Source organism: Trachemys scripta, chromosome 3 (genome assembly GCF_013100865.1).
Source record: "Trachemys scripta elegans isolate TJP31775 chromosome 3, CAS_Tse_1.0, whole genome shotgun sequence".
Lineage (NCBI taxonomy): Eukaryota > Metazoa > Chordata > Testudines > Emydidae > Trachemys > Trachemys scripta.
Genome location: NC_048300.1, coordinates 146,155,550 through 146,167,719, shown reverse-complemented (window position 1 = coordinate 146,167,719; position 12,170 = coordinate 146,155,550). Strand labels below are relative to the sequence as shown.

The 12,170-nt window shown below is 37.9% G+C and overlaps 1 protein-coding gene across 1 annotated transcript in view; it reads right to left on the bottom strand.

The window, feature by feature from the left end:
• The window catches only part of COL12A1 (collagen type XII alpha 1 chain), a 134,351-nt gene that overhangs the window by 59,677 nt on the left and 62,504 nt on the right, over positions 1 to 12,170 (bottom strand). Inside the window, exons 25-33 of the mRNA XM_034766198.1 lie at positions 11,054 to 11,183; positions 9,747 to 9,892; positions 9,386 to 9,515; positions 8,389 to 8,528; positions 5,878 to 6,007; positions 4,860 to 4,999; positions 4,513 to 4,645; positions 2,784 to 2,810; positions 2,311 to 2,453 (exon numbers count right to left, since the gene is read on the bottom strand). Of these exons, the coding sequence (XP_034622089.1) occupies positions 2,311 to 2,453; positions 2,784 to 2,810; positions 4,513 to 4,645; positions 4,860 to 4,999; positions 5,878 to 6,007; positions 8,389 to 8,528; positions 9,386 to 9,515; positions 9,747 to 9,892; positions 11,054 to 11,183 (1,119 nt within the window). The remainder of the gene's footprint in view (positions 1 to 2,310; positions 2,454 to 2,783; positions 2,811 to 4,512; positions 4,646 to 4,859; positions 5,000 to 5,877; positions 6,008 to 8,388; positions 8,529 to 9,385; positions 9,516 to 9,746; positions 9,893 to 11,053; positions 11,184 to 12,170) is intronic.

Below are 12,170 nucleotides of genomic sequence, written 5' to 3'. Positions count from 1 at the left end.
TTCTGAGGAACACTCTCTAGGAGGAGGCCTCCTCATGGGTGATCTCTTCTCCCAGTCCCATACAGCTTTGCTCTCCAAATGGGTGAGAATAATTGATCTAGTCCATCCCCTGCTTCGCTGGAAGACAGAGTATTCATAGATTTCTGCAGAATGCCTCTTCTTGCCCTGTCTCACTTGAAAACCACCAGTTACAGATCACAGCCCCTCTTAGCAAATCATTCCCTGTTTAATTGACCTTATCACTGTTCTCTGTTGTTTACTGACTTTTCACTATAGGTGCACTGACTGTTGAAAACACACACCCTTTTTGTTAATTCCTCACAGATATTTCTAGGCCTTTCTAACATATGTTGCTGCTTATTGACATTGGTTTGAGTTTTTAAAGAATCACATATTTCACATTTCAACTCAAATATATGCTGTTCATAGAAAAGTAAACTTGGATGTGAAAACATCCAGCCAAATCTAAAGTAAATATTGCCTTGATATGCTTGTGAACATGTAGGCCAGGAGTAGGCAACCTATGGCACGCATGCCAAAGGCAGCACGCAAGCTGATTTTCAGTGGCACTCACACTGCCCGGGTGCTGGCCACCAGTCCGGTGGGCTCTGCATTTTAGTTTAATTTTAAAGGAAGCATCTTAAATATTTTAAAAACCTTATTTACTTTACATACAACAATAGTTTAGTTATATATTATAGATTTATAGAAAGAGATCTTCTAAAAATGTTAAAATGTATTACTGGCACACGAAACCTTAAATTAGCGTGAATAAATGAAGACTCAGCACACCACTTCTGAAAGGCTGCCGACCCCTGATGTAGGCTCTCAGATTATTAAACTGAGCCAATGTTAGTGGCTTTCTTCTAAGGGCTTTGAATTCAATGGTAATCACCACACAGTCTCATATTACAGAATAGAGCTGTTAGCCAATATGTATGTTATACATATTGCACACCATAGCAACATGTATTACACACCACATTAATATTATATAAATTATAATGTATACAAATGCTAACACAACCTTACGCTAAGTTTCATTAGGTTCACTCTTGCTCACTTATGTGAAGAGCTACCTTGCAAAGCTAAATGTGGTGTTTGCCATAAACCCTGCCAAAAATCAAGATACATGAGTGTTCTACCCTGGTACAAGGTAGGGAATGCCTTCATGGCCCAACCAGTTTTGAATGCTTGTTCAAAAACAAGAAATAAGGGGTATGCCATGGTATCAGAAAAACAGGTAAAAAGCGGATTGGTGAATTTTAGTCTTGGGTGACACTGAGAATGTTTTTCACTTGTAGACAGGTCTACTATAAATACAGCTAGTTTGGGGGGGGAGTATTTTGGGAGCGCTTTCTGCATACCATGAACAGACACAATGCAAGAAACAGCTTTCTAGAAGGATTGGTAACCTAGTAACGCTTTCCTGTACTGTTATTGATTTTTAGCAATAAAACTGGCTAAATTTGGTTATTTTGAACATTTTTCATAATGAACCACAAGTGCAGACAATCAACTGGCCATGCTATTAACCAATAGGGTTTTGTTTTGTTATTAGTAGCATACATTTCAGGTAAACTGTGTGACTAGGAGAGGGGCTGGATCAGTGGTTGCCCAACTGAGCTGTATGGATGACCAGTGATGTACAGAGCACTAGCTGGCGGTCCATGGGAAACTGGTCACATGGTGCTGGCTGTCCTCCTTGTTTACAGAAGCTAAATCACATTAAAAGAAGCTAAACTACCTTTGCCGCTTTCCTAATATTACTTTCTCACCTAAGCAGTTGCTGTAGTTACCATAAAGATGTTACTTATTCACTACTGGAATAGACGGTGGTCCACACTATCTTGAATTAGTCACCATGACACAGTCCCTCTATTAGCATGTGAACCACACAGTGAAAATCTCAGACAAGCCCTGGACTGGAAGATGTTTGTGAATCACAGTTCTCCAGGACTTGTATTTCGATAATTTTATTTGATTTGTACACATTAAGGTAGAAATATAGCTAGTTTTACTTTATTATCTGATCTGTACAGATAATGGGATGCAAGAAAATCTCAAGAAAATTGACTCTCCACATGGGCACTTTTTCCCCCATAAAGAACATATTAGTTTGGAAATGTTATATTTAATATACAAATACACATTTATTTTGAACATAAAGCTTCATTTAAAAAATGCCCCTATTAATATCCGCACTGCTGTGATTTGAAACTAAATTGTTCTGACACACTAATCTTAAGAACTACATGGTCAAATTTGTTTTTCATGGTCTAATAATTATAGTCCTTAAAAATTAGTTACCGATTGTTCAGCGCCATCCCCAGTTGTACGCTGGTAAGTGATCCTGTATCTCTGCACTCGGCCACTGGCTGGATCCCACTTTACAGTCAGGCTATTGGAAGTCGCATTGTACACCTGAAGGTTTCGTGGGCCGCTCTTTGGTGCTGATTTGAAGTTATTGAAGCACAGGGTAAGCACACAGTTCAAACAATGGGCCAAATTCTGTACTCAGATGTGATCCAGGATGCCACTGGCTTCACTGAGCCAGGCATGTGCAGAATTTGGCCCAGAGTTTTCAGAATACAATCAAGAAGAGAATTTAACTGGAATGTTAGTAAAATAATAAAGCATGGGTTAACCATATGTTTAGTATAATTCCAAATACAAAATTACATTTATTAACAAGCTGAGATCATCGTAAATATACTATTCAGTTTTAAATGGGAATTATGACTTCTTTAAATAACATGAAACCTGATAATTCAGGTTCTTACCTTGTGTTGTTGGACGTATTGCGGGTACTAGGAAAAAGCACAAGAATTTTTTAGAAGTATTGCATATATGCCTTTAATTCTAATTTAATAGCTAATAATAATAATAATAATAAGGGTTGTTGACTAATTGCAGTTAACTCATGCGATTAACTCAAAAAAATTAATCGCGGTTAAAAAAATTAATCATGATTAATTGCATTTTAATTGCACTGTTAAACAATAGAATACCCATTGAAATTTATTAAATATTTTGGATGTTTTCATATATATTGTATTCTGTGTGGTAACTGAAATCAAAGTATATATTATTTTTTATTATAAATATTTGCATTGTAAAAATGATAAAAGAAATAATATTTTTCAGTTCACCTCATACAAGTACTCTAGTGCAATCTCTTTGTCGTACAAGTGCAACTTACAAATGTAGATTTTTTTTGTTATATAACTGTATTCAAAAACAAAACAATGTAAAACTTCAGAGCCTACAAGTCCACTAAGTCCTACTTCTTGTTCAGCCAATTGCTAAGACAAACAGGCATTTGCATGGCACTTTTGTAGCCAGCATTGCAAGGTATTTATGTGCCAGATATGCTAAGCATTCATATGCCCCTTCATGCTTCGGCCACCATTCCAGAGGACATGCTTCCATGCTGATGACGCTCATTAAAAAAATAACACATTAATTAATTTGTGACTGAACTCCTTGGGGAGAATTGTATGTCCCCTGCTCTGTTTTACCCACATTCTTCCATATATTTCATGTTATAACAGTCTTGAATGATGACGCAGCACATATTGTTCATTTTAAGAACACTTCCACTGTAGATCTGACAAAATGCAAAGAAGGTACCAATGTGAGATTTGTAAAGATAGCTACAGCACTCGACCCCAGGTTTAAGAATCTGAAGTGCCTTCCAAAATCTGAGAGGGATGAGGTGTGCAGCATGCTTTCAGAACTCTTAAAAGAGCAACACTCCAATGTGAAAACTACAGAACCTGAACCATCAAAAAAGAAAATCAAGCTTCTGCTGGTGGCATATGACTCAGATAATGAAAATGAACATGCGTCCGTCTGCCCTGCTTTGGATTGTTATTGAGCAAAGCCTGTCATCAGCAACAACATGTGTCTCCTGGAATGATGGTTGAAGCATGAAGGGACATATGAATCTTTAGAGCATCTGGCACATAAATATCTTGCAACGCCAGTGCCATGCAAACGCCTGTTCTCAGTTTAAACAAGAAGCGGGCAGCATTATCTCCTGCAAATGTAAACAAACTTGTCTGAGTGATTGGCTGAACAAAAAGTAGGACTGAGTGGACTCGTAGGCTCTAAAATTTTACATTTTTATTTTTGAATGCAGTTTTTTGTATATAATTCTACATTTGTAGGTTCAACATTCATGATAAAGAGATTGCACTACACTATTTGTATTAGGTGAATTTAAAAATACTTTTTCTTTTGTTTTTTTACAATGCAAATACTTGTAATAAAAATAAGTATAAAGTATAAAGAGCACTCTACACTTTGCATTCTGTGTTGTAATTGAAATCAATAAATTTGAAAATCTAGAAAACATCCAAAAAGATTAAAATAAATGCATTCTATTATTGTTTAACAGTACGATTAAACGTGTGATTAATCACAATAAATTTTTTTAATCACTTGACAGCCCTAATAATAATAATAATCAATAATACATATTATCCTTTTAGGGAATTGATTACTTACATGTCCGCTCACTGCCAATCAAGTCATCACTTTCGGATTCATCAGGATAGATGGCAGTAACTGAGACATCATATAGGGTGTCTGGGTTCAGATTTTCAAAAACCAGAGAATTTTCATCACCATTTAGGATGGTCTGGTGGTGGGAGGAAAGAAAGGAGATAACTGAGCATCTTTCTTTGCATTGTGACATTTTAGTTGGCTGCAGATCAGATCCCAAAAGCCTCTCCACATGCAATTCCCACCGAAGGGTTTCCAAGATTGAGGCCATTCACGAATTTAATTTCAGATAAAAAGTACTGCCCTGAGAGCGTCCTAAAGAAAACTACATGTTGACTATTCATTCCTACCTCCTGCTTTTCTGTTCCACCATAGGGTCCCCAGGTGATTCTATAGAGAGCCACATCTGGAGCTCCATGGTCCCAAGTGCCTCTGAAACTTTGCTTTGTTACTTCCGTGAGTCTGAGATTGACTGGTGCTGGTACAGGTACTATTATGAAGAAAGGGAAAATACTTAAACAAACAAACAAAAACAAACAAAAGATACAGCCAATAAACTAAGAATAATCACAACCACAAAGCTCCATTAATAAACAACTTTCTGTGCAACAGAATATGCTCCCAGACACATTTCCAATTACTTTAATAATAAATTGTAGTGTTACTCAGCACTTATACAGAGCAATTTGTCTTTCATATGGCCAGGTCCTCAGCTAATATAAACTGGCACAGCTCCATGGACTTCAGTAGAACTACACCGACTCATAGCAGCTGAAGTTCTGGAACATAGATTTCCCAGAAGGTATAATTATGACCATCTAGTCTGAGCTCCCGCATAAATTATCCTTAGTACTTCACCCAAGAATTCCTGCACTGAACCCAATATCTTATGGCTGAACACTTTTCTTGATGAGCTGTTTTTTCTGTCACTGACAAAAAATATGCTAGGTTAAAAAACTTTTCAGTATTAGCCTTCTTTTCCCTGTGTAGGATCTAAGTATTTTATAAAAGGGCAGAGGGCTATTCCCATTTTAGAAATGAGGAAACTGAGAGAAAGAGTGGCTTATGCGAGGCCACACAGTTTATCAATGCAAAACTGGGAACAGAACCCACATGTCCTGATTCCTAATGCTATGCCTTCTCAACTAGACAGCTTCAGAAGTTGTATAGATCCCAGAGGGCAGAATTCTGCCCTCTAAGCGTCCTACTTAATAAAAAGAATTTAGAATTCTCAAACTGAAGGTTAGGAAATGGATTAAATGATATTGCTGCCTAAATTCTATAATAATATGCAGCATATTTTGCTTAAACAGAATCTAAGAAAACATATTTAAAAGCAGAGTTAAATTAAATATTCCCACAACTTACAAGTGGTAGCTTTAGCAGCTACTGGCATAGATTCTCCTTCGTCATATACTGCAACAAGTTGTAGATCATACAGAGTTTGTGAGAGAAGACTAGAAAGAACTGTGCTCGTTTTTGATTTATCAACTTCCACCTAGAAACAAAAATAAAGGCAGAAGAATTGTAAATTGACACACAGTTAAGTTTCTATCCCCATACATGCACATTAATATACTGTAGTCATTGCTACAACAAAAAAGACTAAGATATTCTGGGATAATTTCGCACTCCTTTTGGGGGTGCAATTTGTACCTACATTGTTGCACCTGTACTTAAACTGTGGGTGCAAATCTGGGTACTCAGACCTCTGATTACCAGACTGTAGGTGCAAAATAAGTTGTTTGAGCAGCAAATACTGTAACTGGCACCTGGAGTTAACTTCAAGTCACCAGAGCCTGATGAAATACATCGTAGAATACTCAAGGAGCAGACAAAGGCAATATCTAAGCCATTAGCAATTATCTTCAAAAAGTCATGGAAGACAGGAGAGATTCCAGAGGACTGGAAAAGGGCAAATATAGTGACAATCTATAAAAAGTGGAATAAGGACAGCCCTGGGAATTACAGACCAGTCAGCTTAACTTCAGTACCCGAAAAGATAATGGAGCAAATAATTAAGCAATCAATTTGCAAACACCAAGAAGATAAGAAGGTGATAAGCAACAGTGAGCATGGATTTGTCAAGAACAAATCGTGTCAAACCAACCTAATAGCTTTCTTTGACAAGATAACAAGCTTGTGAATGGGGGGAAGCAGTAGATGTGGTATATCTTGACTTTAATAAGGCTTTTTATACTGTCTTGCATGACCTCATAAAAAAACTAGGGAAATACAACCTATATGTAGCTACTATAAGGTGGGTGAATAACTGATTGGAAAGTAGTTATCAGTGGTTCACAGTCAAGCTGGAAGGGCATATCAAGAGGGGTCCTGTGGGGATTAGTTCTGGGTCCGGTTCTGATCAATATCTTCATCAACGATTTAAATAATGGCATAGAGAGAGTACAGTTATAAAGTTTGTGGATGATACCAAGCAGGGAGGGGTTGCAAGTGCTTTGGAGGATAGGATTAAAATTCAAAATGATCTGGACAAACTGGAGAAATGGTCTGAAGTAAATAGGATGAAATTCAATAAGGACAAATGCAAAGTACTCCACTTAGGAGGGAACAATCAGCTGCAAACATACAAAATGTCCCTAGGAAGGCGTACTGCAGAAAGGGACCTGAGGGGTCACAGTGGATCACAAGCTGAATATGATATTATACAACAGTATAATACTGTGGCAAAAAAAAGCATACATCATTCTGGGATGTATTAGCAGGAGTGCTGTAAGCAAGACACAAGAAGTAATTCTTCCACTCTACTCTGCTCTGATTAGGCCTCAACTGGAGTATTGTGTCCAGTTCTGGGCACCACATTTCAGGAAGGATGTGGACAAATTGGGGGAAGTCCAGAGAAGAACAACAAAAATGATTAAAGATCTAGAAAACATGAGCTATGATGGAAGATTGAAAAAAATGGGTTTGTTTAGTCTGGAGAAGCGGAGACTGAGAAAGACCATGATAACCATTTTCAAGTACATAAAAGATTGTTATCAGGTGGAGGGAGGAAAATTGTTCTCTTCAACCTCTGAGAATAGGACAAGCAGCAATGGGATTAAATTGCAGCAAAAGAGGTTTAGGTTGGTCATTAGGAAAAGCTTCCTAACTGTCAGGGTGGTTAAACATTGGAATAAGTTGTGTAGGGAGGTTGTGCAATCTCTGTCATTGGAGATTTTTAAGAGCAGGCTAGACAAACACCTGTCAGGGATGGTATAGATAATACCTAGTCCTTCCATGAGTGCAGGAGATTGTACTAGAGGACCTCTCGAGGTTCCTTCCAGTCCTACGATTCTATGATTATCCATGTACGATAATGCAGATGCAAATTGCACCTGCAAAAAGAGACTTGGACCTTTTGACAATGTACTTTATTGTCAGGTTTCCAGTAATGTGCACAACCTGTTATATCACTCAGCACAAATGGCTCTAGGGGTGCAATTGTGTGCTGTGCCTCCTGGAAGAGCAGCACATGCAGCTGCAGTCCAGGGCCACCGGAGACTAAAATGGCTTGACGCCACCTTCATGCCCTCCTGACTTTGAGGTGTTCCAAGGGTGTGTAGCCACTCTTAGAAAGCCTGAAGGATTGACTAAGTTACCTCAGCCCATCTTTGGCTGTCTATGGGCAGCAGGGCCACACAGAGTGTCCAGTGCTTGCTGCACAGGAATTTTCCTTTGGCCAGCTAAGGGGCTTTTCCAGTCCCTTTGTAGAATCAAGGGGATCAGGGGGAGAATTCCAACCCAAGCTTGTAAAGCTTCCAAGATGTCAGTACCCTTTTAATGATATTGCAGCTGCCAAGAGCCGATGTTCTATTATATTTAAGCTTCTTACAGTAAAACAATCTTCAGTTACTTGCTAAAATGCTTTCCACCTACCTCTTTTGGTTCATCTCCCAAAGTTGTTTTGTATCTCAATAGGTATCTGCGGACTTTTCCTGGGGCAGGATCCCAAATGACATTCATGCTGCTGTGAGTAATGTCTCTAACCCTCAAGCTTTTGGCTCCAGCTAAAGGTACTGTAAAATAGGAACAATAACATACAACTACTATTCTCAAACTGGAAAAGAAACTCTTTTCACATCTTTTTTTGTTAAAGAAAAAAAGCCAAAAACTTATCAAAGGGAATCCCTGTTTTGGCCACCAGATGAGTCATTTCAACAAATTATCCAGCCACCAGAATAGCTGAAGACCTGCACTCTGCTCATGTTGATGATTTCAAAATTACTCAATATTGGCTGGAAAAGACCCAGAGCCTCTTTTTATAAACATAATTTCAATGCCATTTAAAGGAGGTTGGTTTAATTAGAAAATACAGGTAATGCCATTTTAAATAAACACCATTTCAAATGTGTTTATTGTTTTTAAATAAGCCTTTTGGTGCCCAAATCCTAGTTGTTATATTTAGGTTAACAGTCCCACCGAACTCAATGATGTGCGTAAAACAAGCAGAATTTGGCTTTTAGTAGCGATAGTCCAACTTTTCCTTTACCTTTAGCCTTCTTCCACTTTAATTGTTAAAATACTAAATCTTTTTTAAAAACAGGTATAAGTAAGCTCACAATAAAATAAATCCACTGTAATCTGCTGTTTGCAAGTTGTTAGCCAAACTGCCCTTCCTTTATCAAGCTCCCATGAGCTTGGAGGGGAAGCCATATTGGTGTTTCTTTAAATTAGTTCATTTTCAGTTGAAGTGGCTTTGTGACCCTTCAAAACCCTTGCAATGATGAAAAATCCATACCTAGAGAAAAAAATCTACAGAAAGTGACAAAATAAATGTCCTGCTCCTCCACCCACCCATTGCTGCTAAAATATAATATAAGTTAGATATTACTGATACAACAAAACGCAAAGCAAGAATTCAAGAAGCCCTTACATGTCACTTCCTGAGTGGTGAGTGGGTCACTGCTGAGATCACCAAACTCTGCATGAATAGTTAAAGTGTAGGCAGTATTGGGGATGAGGTCCACCAGCTGAACATCATTCACCGATGAGCCAACGCTCATCTGCACGTGAAAGAAAGATGCAGGTGTTGAAAAATAAAAGAGAGCAGAAAGAAAAAAGCAATGATTTAATTAAAAGAGAACTTTGTTTCCAAGATTTACACTACATTTACAACTTCCTGACTGATGTCATTGTATATAATACTCCAGGAAATGTGCTGCACTTTAACAGCTTTTTGTGGGGATCCGGAGAGGAGAGACAAGTTACAGAGAACTAAAGGTAACTTTCCACACCTCTTTTTCTACAGCTGGTATTGTGGCATTGAGAGGTTCATACAATAACCGATAACCAGTAGCTCCCCTGAGAGGTTCCCATCTCACTCTCATGGAAGTCGATCCAATGTCATAAGCATTCAGGTTTCTGATTGTAGGGATTCGCACTGTGAAAATATGAAATTCTTCATTTTATTCAATCACTTTATTTATTACTTTTCTGCCCACTCCACCGCCTTTTAGCATTACACACCATCCAGCAGTACTATACAGAATAGGTCACTTGGGAATAAGGAGGTATAGGGTTAGTGAAATAAGGAATCCATAGATTTTGTTGTTGTAAGTGGTGATTAAATTAAAGAATTAGTAACAGTCATATCTTTTTTAATGTGTCCAGTGATTTTCTGTCATAACACTAATTTTCAAAATTTTAACATTCCTTTCCTAAAGGACAAAACTGCATTTATATTAAGTTTCTTGAATATTCTAAAGTTCTACCTTAATTAATATTAAATGTTGATTATCAACCCCAAACATAACTGGCTTCTGGATTTATACATATAAAGGGAACATTTTTGTATCTATTTTGTTTACTCTGTTATACATTTTTCTTACTCTGTAAAAAACTACATGAACAGTAAAAAAAAAATCACCTCAAATTTTTAAATCAGTAATGTGAATAAATTAATTTGGAATTTATGACCTGCCTAATGTAGAGCAATCACATATGACAGAAGGGAATTGCTAATGATCAACATTTTGACAGGCTCAAGATGCCACTCTGTCTTGCATTCAGTAACAACATACATATTATCAATCATTTGAACAGCTGATAATGGAAACATGAGCCAATCTATGCCCGTAAGCACGAAACTGATGTAATTGCTCTGAACCAGGCACACATTAATGCTGCAAAATCAGAGTCAATTTGAGACAACATTTTGGCTGCCTGTAGCAAGAATGATCTGTGTAATATGGAGGGTTACACAGGTTGAATGAAGGCATGTATTTGACAACTTCTGGACCATATTCCCTGAGGTTATAAGTCGTTTCTTGGAATGTTTCTCCTGGGCTCTGGCCCAAGAGGACTAGTAGAGCAGTGTCTTTATGAGTTTGGAAGGAAGCCAGAGTCAGGGCAGACAATTTCCACCCTGCCGCTGTCTCTTATGGCCACAACTTTCCAGGCATGGTTATATGGGCAACTCAAGGACCAAACTACCATTTTATGTTGTCAAGAAGTATTGCAATAATAAGTGTTCTACTGAGGGACAATCATTGGTGTCACATCAGTTGTTAAACACATTGATCGTACTGGAATTGTAACTTACAAGTTGTTTCTGAGCCACTTAGAGGTTCACTGCTTTCATCTTCTACCACAGAGAACACTTTAACAACATATTCTGTTTCAGGTTTCAGGTTTCTCAGAACTGTAGTAGTTTCCGCTCGATTTACATAAAACTACACAAAAATAAAAGCAATGTTAATTTAATTTACCAAAGTCATCTTCAGTCTTGCTGCATATTACTCTTGCATCAGTGGAGTTACACTATAAATAAATTCATCCCTTAGTCTTCTGCATGTTTAGTTTTTCAGTATTCTGCCCCCATTATGTATGAAAAAGCAAGTTGTAGGGATTTAGGCAGACATATGTTTTCAATAGTGTACAATTAGATTAAAATGACTCCTTACTTTCACAGGTGGTATTTATGCTACCCATTGGTTCTCATACTTTTGTACTGGTGACCCCTTTCAGACAGCAAGACTCTGAGTACATTAAAAACACTTTTTTACATATTTAAGACCACTATAAATGCTGGAGGCAAAGCGGGGTTTGGGGTGGAGGCTGACAGCTCGTGACCCCCAATGTAATAATCTCACAACCCTCTGAGGGGTCCCAACCCCCAGTTTGAGAACCCCCTGTGCTACACACTATTTGGTTGAATGGGGAACATGCTTATAAATGTAATTCAAATTCTTCCTCCCTGTTTTGGAAATAGAATGTAGACAGTATGGCACCATGGAAAATCGAGACTTGTATAGCACATGTACTGTATGCAGTGATATTAGCAACAAGGATCAACCAAAAAGAAGCAGAAAGTCTTCAGAATAAAATGCCATTGGATAAGAAAGGTATAAAGTCAACATGTGCCAGAATGGCTGCCACCTGCCCTAACCAAAGGACAAATCCTGAAGAAAGTGCTAGTTTAGGCTGAGTCAGATCTGAGTATGGATTTAACAGTCTTGACCCTAACTTTGACCCTAACCTAAATACTCTCTCACAACCTGTAGAGCCCAACATCCCTCTTCTTTTAACCATGACCCAGAATAAGGTGTACTAAAGGACCACTATTTCTAGTTGCTGATATGGTCAGAGAGTTTTCATGAACGGACTTGATTAAAGGAACATATGACTGTGGACGTATGAATCAATGGGCATTACTAGGA